This window comes from Saccoglossus kowalevskii, chromosome 21 (assembly GCF_978046115.1).
Source record: "Saccoglossus kowalevskii chromosome 21, keSacKowa6.1, whole genome shotgun sequence".
NCBI lineage: Eukaryota > Metazoa > Hemichordata > Enteropneusta > Harrimaniidae > Saccoglossus > Saccoglossus kowalevskii.
Genome location: NC_140661.1, coordinates 1,894,561 through 1,917,310, shown reverse-complemented (window position 1 = coordinate 1,917,310; position 22,750 = coordinate 1,894,561). Strand labels below are relative to the sequence as shown.

Here is a 22,750-nt window from a genome sequence, read left to right as displayed (position 1 = left end):
TCAAAGCATATACACTGATTCTTTAAACACTTCTTGTATAAATGAATAAAACAACATTATAATATCGCTTTTGTGAACCCCCGTAACAAATACAAACAATGTCACTAAGGCTGTTATAATGCGAATCACATATCAACTCATTCTGTCAACATTCAAACAGTGAAATACAAAATGCATTTTACGTTTTTACAGGAAATAAAAAAGAAAGTTCCATTTACAGTAAAAAATATTTGTTAACACTTCAGAGATAAAGCAAATTCCTAATTACGTTTCACATTTTTATAATATAATTGATAATTTGTGTTTAAGAATCAAAATTGGAAATTACGTACGAATTACGACATTTAATTTGGAAAATGCTTTATTTATACGCTTACAAAAAATAATATCTTTATACAAATTACGGATTACATTTACATCTTGTCCATGTATACGAATTCACGTTTTTATTTACTTAAATTACATTATTACAAAAATTACAATTGATTACAGCTTAAGAAAATACTCCTTGCCGACCCTCTTTACAATAGCTGCTCTTTGGCTTTATACTGAAAGCATCCATAGGCATCTTCTGTCTTTTATTTATTCTTTCCCAAGTCAGATATTGTGATGTCGTCACCAAGGCGATCTATTTCATCTACAATGAATTCTACGTCTTGGAAGGTCGTCTTTGCATTACTAAAAATTTGACGAAAGAAATTAGGTTTGTCATCTAATGGTTGGTATCCTATCATAAGTGTACCTCCTTTCAGCATTCTCTCCTTGACAATAGGCGCCACCTAGAGTTGAAAAAAATACCATCAAACAATTGTTGTGGAAGTACGGTACGGCGTCCATGTGACTTGGGGGGTCGATAAAAGTGCACGTTGTTTGAGGGTAGAAGGGCAAACCAAACTACCGGAAACCGGCAGTCGGGCCGTCGTAGAAGCTCGGTTATATCTGTTATTATATGTTGTGTACTTTGGTAGTAATCACTCACGTGACTGCACATTTAGTCAGATGGAATATTTTCATATACTTTATGTGTATCTCAGACTAGTGACAACGAACGCGTTCGTAACAGCATCAACGGGCAGTCATTTTATTGATAGCGCATGTACTTTATTTATTAAACTCGTACTGTGTGTGTGCGTGAGCAAATATACACTCCGTTGTTCGATTGTATACAGTGTAGATCATTTCCCATGATGCATCGCGGGAAACAGTGCCAGCATTCGTATTGAGGTACTCTGTTGGACCAGCAAGGTGAGCAAGACGTACACAGAATGCGTTGCAGTATACCTTGTCCACGAAACACAATGATTAAATAAAATACGTTTCTCACCTTTCCTAGCAATGTATTGAATTCATTGGAGTCTTTATTCATATTTCTAAGGCATGGAGGTATATACCAGAAACAAACATTGGTACAAGTAGGCTGTAAAGACATACAATGACGTAAGATTTACATCATACACTAAATAACAAATCTTTGTTGTCAAATCTAAACGTTTATTGCAATATACAATGTTATTGAACGAGCTACGCGCCATATTAGACCCCTTGGGTCGCAAGAAGTCATCTAACTCGAATTTTGAGTGTTCTCTCAGAGATGCTTTTTAGTTTCTAGATATTCACTTTTGTGAGACCATGTAGAGCCACAATTGTATGCCTTTGCAGTTGCTGTTGCAATATTTTCTTACGATTACTTCTTATAGTAATTCTAAAGAACGTATTTTGCTGTCCCACGCGACCCATAGTACTCATGTAGGATTCAATAAGGCAATATTTCCTTGCGATTACTTCATATAGTAATTCTAAAGAACGTATTTTGCTGTCCCACGCGACCCATAGTACTCATGTAGGATTGAATAAGGCAATATTTCCTTACGATTACTTCTTATAGTAATTCTAAAGAACGTATTTTGCTGTCCCACGCGACCCATAGTACTCATGTAGGATTGAATAAGGCAATATTTCCTTACGATTACTTCTTATAGTAATTCTAAAGAACGTATTTTGCTGTCCCACGCGACCCATAGTACTCATGTAGGATTGAATAAGGCAATATTTCCTTACGATTACTTCTTATAGTAATTCTAAAGAACGTATTTTGCTGTCCCACGCGACCCATAGTACTCATGTAGGATTGAATAAGGCAATATTTCTATACGATTACTTCTTATAGTAATTCTAAAGAACGTATTTTGCTGTCCCACGCGACCCATAGTACTCATGTAGGATTGAATAAGGCAATATTTCCTTACGATTACTTCTTATAGTAATTCTAAAGAACGTATTTTGCTGTCCCACGCGACCCATAGTACTCATGTAGGATTGAATAAGGCAGTCTATGTTAGTCGGGTTGCCGTACGGGAATTCTAAAACAACACCCCACGTTACGTTAAACTGAAAGCAATCATATTTAATAAATGGGGCGAAACAATTAGCACACATTTTATTTGTTATTAACTTGTCTTATTTGTACAATTGTTAGAGAAAATGCAAAAATTGACATTGCTATAGAAATCAATATTAAAGCATTATTTACAAACAATAATTTTGTTTTTAGAATTTTCTAAATTCTTGTTAATTTTAAGTACCCAACTTATTAAAACGTATTATTTTTTCACCATAGTAACGAATCGATTTTTAGATATGATTTCATTTTATCACATAAATTGGCTCGACTCGAAAATCTCTATTTATATAAATATTTGACCCGTTTTTTCTGGTGAAAAGTACCACATGAAACCACATCGTGAAAGTAAAAGAAAACAAATCATCTATAGTTTATTTTTTGTTTGGGTAAAAATTTGAACATTGATATACTATAGTCACAAATAAATGTAATAACACCATCAAACGTTACATTTGTGGCCATTTTAAAATGTAAATAATAGCTACACGTTTGAGTAATATTAATCTACCAACCTACGTTGGAAATTCTATGCATATATATATATATGTGTGTATATATAAACACCCACATATAAAACATCACATGCACAAACACTTACTTCTACAACAAGCTGAAATCCTTCTCTTTCTTCAATAGTCTTGGCCAAATGTCTGAAAATTATTGAACATATGGTTACGCCCCAAATCAAACTGATTTATTTCACCAGAATAAATTAAAGATACATATTACCCCCCCCCCCCTTATACCGTCATTTCCTGTCAACAAGCTCGGGGCCAATTTACAGACTTGGAAATGGGTACTATACAGGCATTGAAGGAAATACGTCCACAAAAACTGCTACACTTTGCGACAACTACAATTAGATTTTTTGCGCGCACCAAGAATAGGCAGCTTTAAGTCACTGGCTGTACCAATGATGCAAGCTTAGCAAGTGAACAGTACTCTTTTCAACTGCTGTGTGTGCAGTCAACCGTGGTAGTCAAATCCACAATCTCCCGGATGCTGGGCGTACACCATTATGCCACACATCAGGTCAAATGATATAAAATAGTTGTTGGCATAACAGTAATTTATTATTGTAGTACACATGCTTTAGCAATTATAATTTACCTCGAATTAGCAAATTTGATATTGATCTCTTGCTCAAATCCGATATATCCTTTAGCCTTAAACATGAGCCACAACTTGAATGCATCTACTTTACGAGCACTTTGTATAACTTTGTCTCCAGTGTCGTAGGATAAGTCGTAGAATTTATCTTGTTGAAAAAGATATGTGGCACCTGAGCAATGAACATTGTGCATTAATGCAATCTGAAAAATAAAATGTGTATTATAATAGGAACAAAGGTATGACAGTGAACGATAAAGAAATTTTGTTCACTGGTAGCATAGTGGTTGCTGCATCAGACTCATGATCGGTAGACCCAAGTTCAAATCCTACCGTAGGCTGAACATCTAAGGGTCGACCGCTACCCTAGGTGAGTGTGGCACAGGCCGGGAATCATTCACTAACGAATGCGACTTTGGGGGAACCTTGGTTAAGGTCCGCGGGTGCTTGTGTTCGACCTGGCCTGGTTGACGCCTGGTTGACACCATGATAGCGCATTACAAATTGCCATTTGACAGAGAGATGAACACACAGCCCTGTCATGTAGTCACAAACATGAATATGACTTCTGTGGCAAAATACACTATGTGTCGTCACGAGCACTTGCAATTTGCACATACAGAAAAAAAAGCAGGAGAGACAACAGTGACACTCAGTGTCGAGAACTGTCGCCTGGCACGAAAAATATTTAAAAAAATTAAAAAAAGAATAGAATAGAACAAAAATATATATATATATATATATGCATGCGTATTTACATGGTCTCTCACACGAGATTACCAAGCATACTTACGTGGTCTCTCACTAAGAATGCTGAACACTGAAACGGAACTCCCATCATTTTATGTGGACACCACGCCACTGAATTAGAGCGATTCACTCCATGGAGAAGATGGCGCCATTTCTGTGACATCAGGGCAGATGCTCCCCAACATGCCTAAAATTATATTATACAATAGCCTATAGTGTTGATTTCCCCTGTATGTCCATAGTTTAACAGATGCAATTAATATAGTGTATACATAATTATCAAAGACAATCACGCATGGCATACCACCATCATCTCCGTATATAAGAGATGACTGGTTCACAAGATCTCACGAACGAGATCTTCTATGGAAGTTGTTCAAATCTTTGGGCTTTCGCAATCAGAAAATTGAAAAATAGAATTAAGAAAATAAATTTGAAAAAAATATGACAAAATCAAAAAATGAACAATTAAAAAAATAAAAGGAAATAGGGAAAACGCAATAAAATCTGATTTGAACTAGATTGATATAGTCACTAGTAGGTAATGCCTACTGACCTATGTACAATATATCTATAAATTTGACTATAAATATATGCCAGTATTAAAAGAAAACTATCAGATTCGGACAGGTTACTTATGACGTCAGAAATTGTACTTACATCAACATGAAGCCAAATATCATGTTTTTCACAAAGATCAGCGATGGCATCAACAGGGTCATATGCTCCGTAAACTGTAGTACCACACGTAGCACTGACAAACAATGGAACGTGGCCCTGAAATATTAAGATATTTCAATTAATATTGGTAATGGAAATGATGTGCGCGTTCATTTTTAAATATTGTATAAGATGGTGACAATTGTTATATTAAAGCGGTTATGCGGTGAGTAATCAGAAAGTTACTATCTCTTGGCGCATTTGTGTCAGTTCGTTAACACTGAAACCTCCTCCCTTGCTCAAATCACGTATTATAAGTATGTATAAGTCACGTAAGTCTCGAATTTTCAAAAGGTCGGACAAACAACTTGAAAACGAAAAAGTTCTTGTTTTTGATGAAAAAGTGCACAGTCAACTGGGTCTTAAAATATTATTGAGCCTCCATTTTTATTTTAGTGTAATTTTTATATATAGTGTAACATCACTAAAATAATATTAAAACAAGGGAAATATTGTTTGAGTGCAGAATACATTGTACATACGTGATGTCATATTGTACATATGAGTAGATACCACATACGTGATGTCATATTGTACATATGAGTAGATACCACATACGTGATGTCATATTGTACATATGAGTAGATACCACATACGTGATGTCATATTGTACATATGAGTAGATACCACATACGTGATGTCATATTGTACATATGAGTAGATACCACATACGTGATGTCATATTGTACATATGAGTAGATACCACATACGTGATGTCATATTGTACATATGAGTAGATACCACATACGTGCTGTCATATTGTACATATGAGTAGATACCACATACGTGATGTTGTAGTATACATATGAGTAGATACCACATACACGATGTCATATTGTACATATGAGTAGATACCACATACGTGATGTCATATTGTACATATGAGTAGATACCACATACGTGATGTCATATTATACATATGAGTAGAAACCACATACGTGATGTCATATTGTACATATGAGTAGATACCACATACGTGATGTCATATTGTACATATGAGTAGATACCACATACGTGATGTCATATTGTACATATGAGTAGATACCACATACGTGCTGTCATATTGTACATATGAGTAGATACCACATACGTGATGTTGTAGTATACATATGAGTAGATACCACATACACGATGTCATATTGTACATATGAGTAGATACCACATACGTGATGTCATATTGTACATATGAGTAGATACCACATACGTGATGTCATATTATACATATGAGTAGATACCACATACGTGATGTCATATTGTACATATGAGTAGATACCACATACGTGATGTCATATTGTACATATGAGTAGATACCACATATGTGCTGTCATATTGTACATATGAGTAGATACCACATACGTGATGTCATATTATACATATGAGTAGATACCACATACGTGATGTCATATTGTACATATGAGTAGATACCACATACGTGATGTCATATTATACATATGAGTAGATACCACATACGTGATGTCATATTGTACATATGAGTAGATACCACATACGTGATGTCGTATTATACATATGATACCACATACGTGATGTCATATTGTACATATGAGTAGATACCACATACGTGATGTCGTATTATACATATGAGTAGATACCACATACGTGATGTCGTATTGTACATATGAGTAGATACCACATACGTGATGTCATATTGTACATATGAGTAGATACCATACACGTGATGTTGTATTGTACATATGAGTAGATACCACATACGTGTTGTCGTATTGTACATATGAGTAGATACCACATACGTGATGTCATATTGTACATATGAGTAGATACCACATACATGATGTCATATTGTACATATGAGTAGATACCACATACGTGATGTCATATTATACATATGAGTAGATACCACATACGTGATGTCATATTATACATATGAGTAGATACCACATATGTGATGTCATACTATACATATGAGTAGATACCACATACGTGACGTCATATTGTACATATGAGTAGATACCATACACGTGATGTTGTATTGTACATATGAGTAGATACCACATACGTGATGTCGTATTGTACATATGAGTAGATACCACATACGTGATGTCATATTGTACATATGAGTAGATACCACATACATGATGTCATATTGTACATATGAGTAGATACCACATATGTGATGTCATACTATACATATGAGTAGATACCACATACGTGACGTCATATTGTACATATGAGTAAATACCACATACGTGATGTCATATTATACATATGAGTAGATACCACATATGTGATGTCATACTATACATATGAGTAGTTACCACATACGTGACGTCATATTGTACATATGAGTAGATACCACATACGTGATGTCATATTATACATATGAGTAGATACCACATATGTGATGTCATATTTACATATGAGTAGATACCACATGTAACATGTAACATCACTAAAATAATATTAAAACAAGAGAAATATTGTTTGAGTGTAGAATACATTGTACATACGTGATGTCATATTGTACATATGAGTAGATACCACATACATGATGTCGTATTATACATATGAGTAGATACCACATACGTGATGTCGTATTATACATACGAGTAGATACCACATACGTGATGTCATATTGTACATATGAGTTGATACCACATACGTGATGTCATATTGTACATATGAGTAGACACCACATACGTGATGTTGTAGTATACATATGAGTAGATACCACATACGTGATGTCATATTATACATATGGGTAGATACCACATACGTGATGTCATATTATACATATGAGTAGATACCACATATGTGATGTTATATTATACATATGAGTAGATACCACATATGTGATGTCATATTATACATATGAGTAGATACCACATACGTGATGTTGTATTATACATATGAGTAGATACCACATACGTGATGTCATATTATACATATGGGTAGATACCACATATGTGATGTCATATTATACATATGAGTAGATACCACATACGTGATGTCAAATTGTACATATGAGTAGATACCAAATACGTGATGTCATATTGTACATATGAGTAGATACCAAATACGTGATGTAATATTGTACATATGAGTAGATACCACATACGTGATGTCATATTGTACATATGAGTAGATACCAAATACGTGATGTCATATTGTACATATGAGTATATACCACATACATGATGTCATATTGTACATATAAATAGATACCACATACGTGATGTCATATTGTACATATGAGTAGATACCACATACGTGATGTCATATTATACATATGGGTAGATACCACATACGTGATGTCATATTATACATATGAGTAGATACCACATATGTGATGTTATATTATACATATGAGTAGATACCACATATGTGATGTCATATTATACATATGAGTAGATACTACATACGTGATGTTGTATTATACATATGAGTAGATACCACATACGTGATGTCATATTATACATATGAGTAGATACCACATACGTGATGTCATATTGTACATATGAGTAGATACCACATACGTGATGTCGTATTATAAATATGAGTAGATACCACATACGTGATGTCATATTATACATATGAGTAGATACCAAATACGTGATGTCAAATTGTACATATGAGTAGATACCACATACGTGATGTCATATTGTACATATGAGTAGATACCAAATACGTGATGTCATATTGTACATATGAGTATATACCACATACATGATGTCATATTGTACATATAAATAGATACCACATACGTGATGTCATATTATACATATGGGTAGATACCACATACGTGATGTCATATTATACATATGAGTAGATACCACATATGTGATGTTATATTATACATATGAGTAGATACCACATATGTGATGTCGTATTATACATATGAGTAGATACCACATACGTGATGTCATATTATACATATGAGTAGATACCACATACGTGATGTCATATTGTACATATGAGTAGATACCACATACATGATGTCATATTATACATATGAGTAGATACTACATACGTGATGTTGTATTATAAATATGAGTAGATACCACATACGTGATGTCATATTATACATATGAGTAGATACCACATACGTGATGTCATATTGTACATATGAGTAGATACCAAATACGTGATGTCATATTGTACATATGAGTATATACCACATACATGATGTCATATTGTACATATAAGTAGATACCACATACGTGATGTCATATTGTACATATGAGTAGATACCAAATACGTGATGTAATATTGTACATATAAGTAGATACCAAATACGTGATGTAATATTGTACATATAAGTAGATACCACAGACGTGATGTCATGTTGTACATATGGGTAGATACCACAAACGCGATGTCACATTGTACATATGAGTATGGTGAACATGATGTCATACGTGATGTCATATTCCTAGCCATTGTTACGTAATATATAACTTTGCAAAAGTTGCAATATCACAAACCTGTTGTTTAGCTAATTCAATTTGCTTTTCCAAGTCTTCCGGAATCATTCTACCCCTAATAATAAAACAGTTGATTATTGGACATTTAATATGGACAATTATTTCCTAATAAGCCAATTATCTCAAATTCATGTTACGTAATGTCAGGGCAGATGTCGCTGGATAATTTCTGAGTGTACAAATCACTCGATGACAGTTGCTAAGCAAGGAATGTTTGAGAGCGTTTGTCTACACGATCCCTAGGGAACGTTGTCTTAACCTGCCTAGAATTTGTATCTTCCAAACTAGGAAACGTTTCAGCCTCCTTTGAGATATCAAATAGTCCACCTTTTACTCTATCTCAGTACAGTGTTTGCACATTATATGTCTCATGATTTGCCTTATGCAAAATACCATTCACAATTGCAATGTGCAAATAACTGTTTCTACAATACTAGTAATGTGAGCGGGAATTGTTGTCAGCCTGACTTGCTTTTTCAAGCACCCGCAACATGCATTTGTTTCTTCCTGAAACGAGTTCATTTATTCACTCCGTCAGGATTCTAGAAGTCCATCTCTTATCACTACCATATAACGGTACAAAGATTATAACATAAGTATAGCATTGTTTAGAATGATTAATTTACGTATGTATGATTAATCTGACGGGATGCATTCTAAAGTTTTAATTCCCGATGTGTGTCGAAGATTCATCCCATTAAATTATTATAATAAGTCAAATAATATAGGACCATATTAAAATAGTCATCATGATTAACAAAATATTTGTGGTGATCGTAGAACTTATTCTAAAATTGACGAATGCATATCATGGAATACAGTGTTTTCGCATGACTTAAATAGCCATGGTTACCTACCTTTCATCTACTTCTACAGTATATACATTTTTGGTACCAAATCCCATGAAGGCTGCTCCCTTTGAAATAGAATAATGTGCCTGCAGTACAGAAACATTACTACCACTTATTAGATTACCTAACTCAAAATGGTTGCAGATGAAAAGCATCTTAATGATCACAACACAGCGTATGTATCAAATATAGCGTATAAATATTCACATTATGCCGTGGTCAGCGCCAATCTACATTCACTCGTCATTATAGCCTTTCATTTGCATTCTCATCGCATTTTTTCGTCGCGTCTTTTTTAGTGCGGACATGATAAACAATCAGTCTCTGATTCTGATGCGAAATGATCTGGAAATGTTAGGCAATGCACGATTACATATCCAGTGTAACCGAAACTGTGTACAAATCGTCTCCTGTGGATGTGCCGTGCAAATAGGTAATCTTTATTAGATTATTAGAAAGGTACAAATTCTTCGCTACTCTGATGTTTCCCAGTCTAGGTCTTAACTCGTCAACAACTTGCTAATCAAGTTTGTAGCCGGTCTGACACTGGCTAGATAAATGTTTGATTTGAAATGAACTGAATATCAATTACACAAGAAAACAAATAATCTATTCTATCCACGTTCGCGTGCAATAATGTATATAAATACGATACGTACATGCTTGGAAGTGAATAGAATAAGTCTGGGTAAACCACTCAGACCGTCAGTCTTTATTGCCTCTCCGTATTTGTGATATCTTGCCATACTTATGCCGTACATATTGGCTATGGAACCTCCTAAACAAAGCATGCATATCTTCATGACGTAACTGAGACGTAGAGCCATTCGTACAATCTTAGTATTTAGGGTACAAAATGTTTAGATGTATGTAGCAAAGATTAAAATGACGTATGTTATGAAGTAGAGAAATACAATCATTCGTTTAACATTAAACTTATATTATAAAGAAATAGCTTTCCAAATTGTCTTCTGGTATGTACTGCAACGTAACAAACATTCAATCATGATGATTCAATAAAGTTAAAACAAATAATACGATAAAACTCTTAGGAACACAAGGATAATTTATGCGTACTATTCAAAACTATTGCTGGACTTACCCGGACAAAAAATACCATCACTCTTTTCATATCCAACAATATCACTCAATATTTTCAAAATTTCAACCTCCATTAAATTAAACACAGGTGATATTTCATAATTGGACCTATTCAAGACAAGTTTACAAAATGAATGTGCAATCAACATAAGTGTACATATTGTATTTCAAAGTAATAACATATTACATAGACAATAACACGTGTGAATCATTGTAGAATGAAGCTATAAAATGCCAGCATGACATAGTTTTACCCGTTACGATGTCACGTGATAGTTATGACAAATTCAAATGTAGGAAATATCGTAAGTAGAGTAATTTATTATTTATATTTATTCATGTTTTACCTAGACATAACAGAGATCATATAGAATTATTTGTATTCCATGAAAACGTTTTGTAGTTAAGGGTCTGCGTTGTGAATACACTTTTATAGAATTTGTGACGTTGTGTGTTATTTATTTATTTATTTATTTATTTATTTATTTATTTATTTATTTATTTATTTATTTATTTATTTATTTATTTATTTATTTATTTATTTATTTATTTATTTATTTATTTATTTATTTATTTATTTATTTACCATTTCGCAGAAGAAATAGACCCCACTACCCGAAGAGGACGGGAAAGCCGAAATATTTATAATTATTTTACAAATATTGACATTTCTCCTTACTCAAAAATCTTCAAAAATCGTGCAAATTCATATACCGGACAAACTACAGAAAAAAAGCGTTTTATCGACTATTTCCTTTTTCACATGACAGACAAATTCTATTTTTCCATAGTGATTGCCTGCTTCAAATTGTAGCTTAAGATCTGAACAACAACATTTGTTGGCGACATGTCTATGCTGGGAAGCTCTGATTTGTAAAAACATTTTGATTTAAATTGTTCAATTAATTTATTTCCACGTGTAAGTATCTTCGATAATTATTGAATAGCTCCTCTATTATATTGTAAAATAAAATATGCATCTTTTTCTTTCCATCCAATTTTATATAATTCATCATAAAATTGAATTTCATGTGCTGTTATTCATAACGCATGTTATGGTGTTCAAAGAGTATTTTTAATGTCCGACGCAACAGACGGTTTTCCTTTGGTGGCTAACTTTCAAGGTAACGCGTGTTTTATTAACTTTAATTCAGTAATAGTGACTTGAGTCCGTTAGCATGATTCGATACAATAATATAGTGCAGTCTGTGTACATGAGACATGTGGATAGTTGTCTCAAATTACATGTATATGTAATTGTACGTACATGCTCGCATTGATGGTATCTGTCATCCACTGTCCCACTAAACCATATGCATCCTGTCCAGCGTACAGTTGATTGAAAAAACGAGGATTTGCTGGAAATTAACATACAATTATCAAAATAATATAGGGAATTGTAAGTAATTTATTTAGTGTTCATCCGGTTTCATTCAGAGTAATGATTCAAGAATAATTGGTTACTACTACTTAAAAGTAGATAATGTCTTTGCCCTCTCCATAAATCACACGTGAAGCGAAGTTTTGAATAACAGCAATGTATTTCAAACCATTTATGTCAATTTCATCTGCTAGCTTGCACACTGACTATGTAGTGTGAAATGTATATAATGGTATGCAACTACATTGTGACATGCGATAAAGATGTTATTAAAATCACAAATTTTTTTTCAAGAATTATCTACGTGAATGTGTATGTTAGTATGTGCAGAGGGAGTATCTAAGTGTCAGGATTGCCACGATCGAAGCAGTCTATGATTATCGTTGTTAACCGGACTAAGTGTACTGTTCAGCATGCAGTTATTGTCAACTACGTGTGTTGTACCTCTGACAATAAAGAAACCCATGCGACATGACAAGTTCTATGCAATGCAATCTGAACGAATACTTATTACAAACTTACGTAACCTTATCCAATCACAGGTGGCCTTAGCACTAGTACGTACATAGCCTTATTAAATCGAACAAATTGGTCGTACTTGACTAAATAACATCCTATTTTACGAGTGTACATGTGACTTTACCACACCATATAAGAATTACTTACCAGAGCGTACACTGTATTTCAGAGTATCTTTCAATAACTGTAGCAGTTTATCTGTACCAACGCCCTTTTCTTTGATTTCCAAATCAAATGTTTCCTTTAACACGTGCGGATCCAAATATTCCACAACTGCGGAGAAAGAGTTGTTTTTATAAGATAACCATTAGAAACAGTTTTTCCCTGTACTTTTATAACATATTCAAAATCCTGGAGCAGTAGCTCGCTTATACTAACAACATCAATAAGATATGTTATTTAAACTAAAAGTTTCGTGAAATTTATATAAATAAAGCATATATTTTTTCATATAAGTTGTATATATTCAGAATAAATAATATCTGTAAACCCAAATAAATCTTAGCTACATAACCTTTTGTGCGTCTGTCGCCTGCCTTGATCACGCCCTCAGTGAACAGGATTTGCATGGCCTTTTGCAGAAACTGTTGATCAGCTGATAGTTCCGCGGTACTGACGTCATCCAATTCGTCTATGCTGACTGGAGTTATATAAATACTCCCTGAAATATATGAACTCAGCATTAACTACCCTCGTGATGTATTTCACGAAAATTGAAAAAAAAGTTCGTATTGCCATATTTGGTGTGATGCAACTTACCACTGGTTGCCATGGTGTCGATTTTCTCTTCGTGATGCAGACTATTGGTATAACAATTCAATCATAAAATGTTAATTAAAACCACATTTATTATCCTTTTTGGGTGGTTGTGGTGCGGGGTTAACAGGGGAATTTCACAAACTCACTTGAACTATCGAAGCTACAAAAATCGCCGATGTGCTTAGAAAACATTAATTGCACGGGAGCTCCACTTGCTAATGGAATATTTAAGGCACCGAGTATACCAAGAAACAGAACAGTTACTGCATAACTAGTGTAAGTAAAATGAATGGGAACTTAACGACTCCCATGGCGGAGTTCACGTCGTCAATCGATATTATGCCAAATGACAAACGCACAATAATGCGGTATATTTTCACATTGCAATAGACACTGTGATTTTGAAATGTAAATTAACCAACAATTTATACAATAGTATTAAAACAATATTTCGGTAATCCGTATTTTTTCGGGTTCTTCAAATAAGTGTCGGTCCCAGGAAATACATTAATTTTGTCAAGTTTCATTTACCGACACACTGAGACATTTTAAATTACATATAGAATACTACTGACTAACACTCAAACGCTGATTTATTTTTGTCAATGTCCAGTTTGTTTTCTCGCGATTAATGTTGATATAGGGTCTTGATATATGATCACTTATAACAGTTTCTATAAAGCACGAAAACACCTTTATTTACAAAGTACGATGACCTGATTGCATCGTTTGACGTGTTCATTTTATTGCTTTGCCCTTATACCCTCATATCACTAAGGTCTGTTCGAGTCTCGCACTGCAAAGTAACTAAGCCTACTTTCTGTCAATGTTTAAATAAAGCTATAACCCCAACTCACATATATTTACCCACACCACATCGTAACTGCCACTGTATGCTATAGACTGCTGTGGATGTGATACATATAGGTGTATAGTATACTGCTGTATTATTTTTAAAATCATTGTAGACTCAATAAATGCATATAGCTGATCGAATGATATAACTTGTCTTTTTGTAAGCCGTTTAGTATGTACATGATTAATACAGAACATGATTACGTTGTGTGTCTGGGAGAAGAAAAAAACGATACACAAATGAATCCTAAACACATGGTTCATAACGCATAAAGTTGGTATAGACACAGCCATCGCACAGCTACCATAATCTATTGTACACATGTGCTATCACAATACAATCCAGTAAATAAACACTGTGTAGTATACTACGTTGCATGGGACTCACATCGAACGCGATGATCACCTCAGATCCGGGCTATCATATTATCAAAGGGAAGAGAATAACTTACTTACTGTATGGCCTGCGACAACTAGGAAACAATCTAACTGTTGTGATATATTACTTGTGTTGCATTGTAATTTGTCAGCTTGACCTTTGATACGAAATGTCGTGCGTGGTGGACTCGTTACCTGTACCTCTGTAGTCAAATTAATCGAGGGCTGTGATCTGTCAGAACAGGTACACTGCCATGGGGATGGTTTGGCGTATATGGAGGAACGCGTTGATATAAACAAACGCAAAACACGGTAGTGTGAGGAATTATGATGGAAATAGTAGAATTATAAAATTTATTAAATAATCACAGACTTCGTATGAAGTTTGATAAATTGAAGAGATTGAAACATGGTACACGTCAGTGTTAGGCAGGGCTTTGGGTAATTTTCAAAAATCGACAGCGAATGCTTTACCCAAATCTTTTCATCCACTCACTTGAACCAAAAATGCCATCGTTGGGGGCGCTTTGAAGCTAACTAAATATTGCTGAAATGAACGAAAATCTTAAAATTGGGGTGTCAAAACAGCAGCGCACCCTTCTCTATCACCGGGTGATTAAATATGTGCATTATTAATGAGGACATGTATAACAGCTAATTTTTTATCAACATTTCTACATCAATGTGATAGTAGTAAATAAGTTTATGCGATAAAGCTATGTGAATTAGATATATGCATAATATCACATAATCTAGTACGTTGTCAACATTACGTCATCAATATGCACACTGTCAATTCAAGTTAGCAGTATTTGCAGATCTATGATAGATGTGTGCGAAATAAATGACGTCACATGACCGGGTAAGAAAGTATCCAAATATCTTTGTGAAAACTAGTTAGTAACCAGCTAGTATTGAATACCTACCTCTACCAGAAGACTTCACAATAGTAAACAAAGATCCTTACTATGTTAGAATTGCGAAATTCACATCATAGCATAGGACTTCACATTTGCATATTATTTTGGAGAAACATTCTCATACATAACATTCAGCATAGAACGTGTACTAAATATAAACCATATAACTTGTATAGTTTCTGAGATGTGGATTTGAATATTCAGTATATGTCATATATAAAGGCATAGGGAATTTACAACATACTAATACATAGTAAAAATATATTACGTCTTAGAGACCATTAATTTGCCAATTTGGACAAGACCTAATCCTAACCTAACCTTAAAAATACGCATTTATCGCCACACAGATCATGCATTTGAGTGAATTAGTGAGATTGTATGTCAGTAGCGGATAGTTTACAGAATTCTGTTCGATAAAGTTGCACAAGCCCAAGATAGGTTATGGTACAATTGTTACAACAGCAAGAACTAAAACAACTATAAAACAACATTGCTTTCTTAGTTTTAATTTGAATGAACAGGCTGTTTAGCACAATTGTATTGTGAAAATACTTTTTTGAAACTCGTATTAATTCTTTGTCTGCTTTTTAAACATTTAATTAAGTTGATGAGTATTACAAATTAATCTACACAACAAGAAATTTTGCAAACTATTTTATTCAGTGAACGTTCACCATAGGTGATGGGCTATGATAGCAATATTAACTACACTTTTCAACTGTTGATTATGCAGCAAATCACAGGAGTCAAACTACAATCTCTCACCCCCCCCCCGAGGCTTGGTAAGCTAATCCATATATATAACCACACAGTAGGTGCCTTCAAGAAACATAGTTAAACTCCAGTGACTTTGTCCATTGTTGTATAATATGATTTTCTTTATCGTGCTTTGTTTCAATATGAATATGCATTGTCATAATTAATTTTGAATACAAAAAAGTTTTGAAATGAAACAGCAGTGGGAAAGCAGCCTACCGAATGCTTTTGATTGATGTGAATATCTTACAAAAACATTGGTGCCTAATTTGTTTAAATATTTCAAGGGACATAATTTCCAGGTTTATTCAAAGTAATTCAAATCTTAGTATACAAACATCCGCATCTCGGAAAAAAAAAGTACTGCATTTAGACTTGAATAGATACACAAATCATGCAATATACCAGCAAATCTTAGCCGGCTTTTGCCCAAGTATTTTGTACAGGTGTCTGTCAAAACTTAATGGTTCACTGAGACAAATATGAACTGCCTTTAATAATATATTCATTGTGTAACTACTGTATTATTTGAAAAGTAAAAAAAAAACGCCCTAGAGGAATAACTGTCATGTTGCAAGTTCTGCTTTGTATGCAAATCGACTCAGAGAAAAGTGCATAGATACTCAAAGACTATGCATAGATTGATTGTTTTGGGATAAATATGTGTGCATAATGATCACCAAATTTGCATAATTAGTTAATTTTCAGCATTTCCACGGATAACTCAAGTACTAATCATCAAATTTCGATGAAATTTGGTACATAGATCCTCTAAGACTATGCAGAGACCTAACTAGTTTCAGGGTAAATAATTGTTCATATTAATTATCTAATTTGCATAATTAATTATTTTTCAGCTTTTCCACTGAAATCTCGTGTATTAATCATCACATTTCAATAAGTCTAAAACTATGCAGAGACCAAATTAGTTTTCGGTAAATACTTATGCATATTAATCACCTAATTTGCATAATTAATACATTTTCAACTTTCACACAGATATCTCAAGTACAAATACATTTTCAACTTTCACACTGATATATCAAGTACTAATACATTTTCAACTTTCACACTGATATCTCAAGTACTAATTATCACATTTCAATGAAACTTTGTACATGGATGCTGTAGGACAACAGACAAACCTGATTAATTGTGGGTTAAAATCTGTACATATTATCTAATTTGCATAATTAACCAATTACGAGCTATCACACTGATATCTAAATTATTCCATTTCAATGAAACTTAGTACAAAAATGCTCTAGGAGAATGTACAAACCTGATTAGTTTGGGGTTAAAATCTGTTCATATTAATTCCCTAATTAGCATAATAATTTTTTTTGGTATATAGATGGTCTGTTATATTGCGCAGACTTCATTAGTTTTACACTCAAATCTGTTCATATTAATTTTCTGATTTGCATAATTAGTTTTCAGCTTTTCCATCAATATCTTAAATACAAGTAATTTCGAATTATTTTTAATGAGTCTCCAATACTCTCAGCACATGGGAGTTCTTTCTAAGCTTTCTTTGATATTACAAGATAAATGATTTACTTCATTGAACAAATGCATATTCACACTGGGATCAGTGACCTTTGAATGTGTATTAGCAGTGATCAGTCAAAATATTTTATCAGATTTTCTCAATTTTTGCATGATATTTTCACACAGAACATCTGTCTCTCATACTTAGGAATGATTTTATACTGATTAATTAGGTGACCAAGTTTGATAAAGTTTGGAATAGAATTAGTAAAGTTATTTTGCCCATATTAACAACGACGACAGACATTTTTCCTTTAATATACTTTTCGCTTCTATCTTCAATGATACGGGCAAGGTAAAAAAATAGCATGTAGTAGACTTTGAGAGGAACTATTTCCATTGAAGATAGGTTTTAAACAATATCAACCTATATATTCCATGAAAGATATACTCCACACTTGTGAAAAATCTAATTTGCATCAGTTGTAACCTTCATGTGGCAACCGATTGCCAAGTAAATGCATCTTTGTTGCATTAATAATAGAGTTAGGAAATTTCCATAAATTAATATAAATTCCAGCCATCAAAGATGTTTTTTCTGTCCTTTGGCCAGGAGCAGTACACTGCACAGTGGGCAGTACGTACTGTTACCTTTTCTGCCGATTATGGTGGTGGTGGCGATTATGGTGGTGGTGGCGATTATGGTGGTGGTGGCGGCGGCGATTATGGTGGCGGCGGCGATTATGGTGGCGGCGGCGATTATGGTGGCGGCGGCGATTATGGTGGCGGCGGCGATTATGGTGGCGGCGGCGATTATGGTGGTGGTGGCGATTATGGTGGTGGTGCCGATTATGGTGGTGGTGCCGATTATGGTGGTGGTGGCGATTATGGTGGTGGTGCCGATTATGGCGGTGGTGCCGATTACCCCATAAATTTGAACAGTACTCAAACAAAAGACTTGTCACTTTTTCCATTTTCCAAGTTTACCCCAGTTTTCAAAGCATTAAATACTAATGCTAATTTCCTCGTACAATATTTCATAGACGCCATTTATGAAAAACGAGCAGAACTATGTAAACCAACAGACAAAAAGAATGAAGCTAAAATGGTGGGACACCAACGATGCACATGATGTGGTTAAGCATGGGTGGATGGCTGGCAGAAAATAAGCATTTGCGTCGATCACTTTGCACTACTATGAATACATCCAACTATCAATATAAACAATCATTCTAATTATATCTATTGTTTCTCTGTTCTTGATTTTACTATTATCGCACACAAATTTAGCAAATTTTCACATGTAATAAAAGCTTACTAGCACTAACATGAAACAACTTTGAACATTCAACAATATTTATTTCCATGACAACCATACTAAAGGCTACTTCATCACTTAGAACACTGATAACGAGATTGACTTATTGCTTTATTTCAGTTTCCCAGTGATATGAAATTAATCTATTTTCAAGGAGCTTTCAACACTAGCATTGCTCCATATTGAAAGATATGAAAAATTACGTAAATAAAATACAACAACACTTCAATACAAAGTGATGAATTAAACAAACTGACAATTCATCCTGTTTATAAATAAAATCAACACTTGACATAACTGATGTCTTATTATTGCCAGCAGTATGTACAAGATACTCTTATTCTACAGGGGTTGTACAATCAACCACACAAACATTACAAGTGTGATTATCCATATTTATTGTTAACTTATTCATAAAACTGATAAATCTACTAATGAGGCACTGTTATGATATAGACAACACAATTTCATTCTAAAATAATTCCTGTCAACATAAACACTTGTTTACTTGCTCCTCTCATCTTGAGCTATTATAAAATTTACTTAAAATACAGATTTCTTTCCTGAACCAGAAAAGAAAAAAACTGGTAGTACCGTAATTCAGTTATATTTCACAGAAAATAGAAGTACAGACATTTAAGTTCAATCAAAAAATCAACTGACCCGTCCCCCCCACCCCCCAAAGATGCTCCCAGATCACTGATAATGAATTGTTTTATGTTGATTTCTTTTCATAATTGAATATTATCTCTGGTACTATTCTTCATTTGGCGATTTGACTTTACTCAAGTCTGAAAGTGTCAGGTCATTACCAAGGCGATCAATTTCATCTAAGATGTACTCAACATCTTGGAATGTCGTCTTTGCGTTACTAAATATGTGACGAAAGAAGTTTGGTTTGCCGAATAAAGGTTGGTAACCTATCATCAGAGTTCCTTGTTTTACCATTCTTTCCTTGATCACTGGTGCAACCTAATGAAACATAATTAACAAGTTACTCGATAAATGGTTTAATCAAGTCTACATACATTAACACAAATACATAATTAAGTTTTTGAAATAATGAAAACAAGTCATTGTCAATGACACGTCCCCGTTCCGTTCATATTTGAGTGACATATACATTCAAAGCAGATCATGACCGAAATGCACCTGCATATGTACAACACATTGTGCTAAATCTGAACAAAATCCATCCATGCATGACTGAGATCCGGTTCTGGAATTGTGAAAATATGTGATTTTGATGCATTTTCGGCCTTAAAATGGCCATCATTCCGCTATTGTTAAGCAGATCATGAAACAAATGCACATATCTATTTGTGACATGATGTACCATGTGTGTGTGAAGTTTGAACTTGATCAATCCAGACATGTCTCGGATACGGATCCAGAACTGAATTCTTTAAAACAAAATGGCCGCCAGTCGGCTATTTCGAACTTGATCCGAAAAAAAAATTACGTGCATCAAGGTCCTATTATGTTTAATGTATGTACCAAATTTGAATGAAATCCGTCCATGCATAACTGAGATCCGGGTCCGGAATGGTGAAAATGTGCGATTTCAATGCATTTTCGGCCTTAAAGCGACCGCCATTTGGCTATCGTTAATGAGATCATGAAACAAATGCACATACATATTTGTGACATGATGTACCTTGTGTGTGTGAAGTTTGAACTCGATCAATCCAAGCATGTCTCAGATACGGATCCAGAACTGAATTCTTTAAAACAAAATGGCCGCCAGTCGGCCATTTCGAACCCGATCCAAAAAAAAAAATGACGTGCATCAAGGTCCTATTATGTTTAATGTATGTACCAAATTTGAACAAAATCCGTCCATGCATAACTGAGATCCGGGTCCGGAATGGTGAAAATGTGCGATTTTGATGCATTTTCGGCCTTAAAATGGCCGCTATTTGGCTATCGTTAATGAGATCATGAAACAAATGCACATACATATTTGTGATATGATGTACCTTGTGTGTGTGAAGTTTGAACTTGATCAATCCAGACATGTCTCGGATACGGATCCAGAACTGAATTCTTTAAAACAAAATGGCCGCCAGTCGGCCATTTCGAACCCGATCCAAAAAAAAAAATGACGTGCATCAAGGTCCTATTATGTTTAATGTATGTACCAAATTTGAACAAAATCCGTCCATGCATAACTGAGATCCGGGTCCGGAATGGTGAAAATGTGCGATTTTGATGCATTTTCGGCCTTAAAATGGCCGCTATTCGGCTATCGTTAATCGGATCATGAAAAAAATGCATGTGCATATGTCCCATATAAGGTGTGATGTATGAGTGAAGTTTGAACTTAATCGGTCCATGCATGTTCAAGATACAGGTGATCACGGACGCACGGACGCACAGACGCACGGACGCACACAGGGCAAAACATAAGTCCCCGTTTTCGGACTGCGTCCGAACAGGGACTAAAAATAAGTTATTTAGGATAAACACTAATTCAGTCAAACAAATAAGTAAACAAGTCATAACATGACATGATGATATATACATGTGTTTACAAGAGATGAATGTAATCATAATGTGTAACAGATTAAAGGCGCTGGCAAATTTCAGGTTATGTTTCACATTTTAACAATCTATTCACAGAAGACTGAAATTTAGCATCCACAGAGCCTTAATTTTGATTGATATTTACACCTGACAACAACAGAGTCAGCCATTTTAATCAGAACAGGAAAAGGATGCATGTTACTATATATGAAGTTTAAAATTGACCAATCAAAGTATGCCAGAGATGGTTTTGGACCAATCAAAGCATGCCAGAGATGGTTTTGGACCAATCAAAGCATGCCAGAGATGGTTTTGGACCAATCAAAGCATGCCAGAGATGGTTTTGGACCAATCAAAGCTTGACAGAGATGGTTTTGGACCAATCAAAGCTTGACAGAGATGGTTTTGGACCAATCAAAGCTTGACAGAGATGGTTTTGGACCAATCAAAG

General features: G+C 34.4%; 2 protein-coding genes across 2 annotated transcripts in view; both read right to left on the bottom strand.

Moving 5' to 3' along the window:
* Positions 1 to 412: 412 nt before the first annotated feature.
* LOC102803148 (acidic amino acid decarboxylase GADL1-like) lies at positions 413 to 14,065 on the bottom strand. The gene is made up of 13 exons (XM_085495385.1): positions 14,053 to 14,065; positions 13,808 to 13,954; positions 13,441 to 13,566; positions 12,661 to 12,751; positions 11,395 to 11,501; positions 10,299 to 10,416; positions 9,442 to 9,496; positions 4,922 to 5,038; positions 4,305 to 4,448; positions 3,512 to 3,714; positions 3,000 to 3,051; positions 1,325 to 1,417; positions 413 to 779 (listed from the first exon to the last, which is right to left on the bottom strand). The coding sequence occupies exons 1-13, from the start codon at positions 14,063 to 14,065 to the stop codon at positions 579 to 581; spliced, it is 1,467 nt and encodes a 488-aa protein (XP_085351511.1). The 3' UTR covers positions 413 to 578.
* Positions 14,066 to 20,147: 6,082 nt separating this feature from the next.
* The window catches only part of LOC100373513 (cysteine sulfinic acid decarboxylase), a 31,920-nt gene continuing 29,317 nt past the window's right edge, over positions 20,148 to 22,750 (bottom strand). The window contains exon 15 of the mRNA XM_002734215.3: positions 20,148 to 20,745. Within this exon, the coding sequence (XP_002734261.2) occupies positions 20,530 to 20,745 (216 nt within the window). The 3' untranslated portion in view covers positions 20,148 to 20,529. The remainder of the gene's footprint in view (positions 20,746 to 22,750) is intronic.

Bases quoted from the DNA above. Each gene is read 5' to 3' on its own strand.
- LOC102803148 (XM_085495385.1), bottom strand. The intron at 5,039-9,441 runs GTTTGTGATATT...TTAATATTTCAG, and splicing joins TTGAATTAGCTAAACAACAG to GGCCACGTTCCATTGTTTGT. The intron at 3,052-3,511 runs GTAAATTATAAT...AATAATTTTCAG, and splicing joins ATCAAATTTGCTAATTCGAG to ACATTTGGCCAAGACTATTG.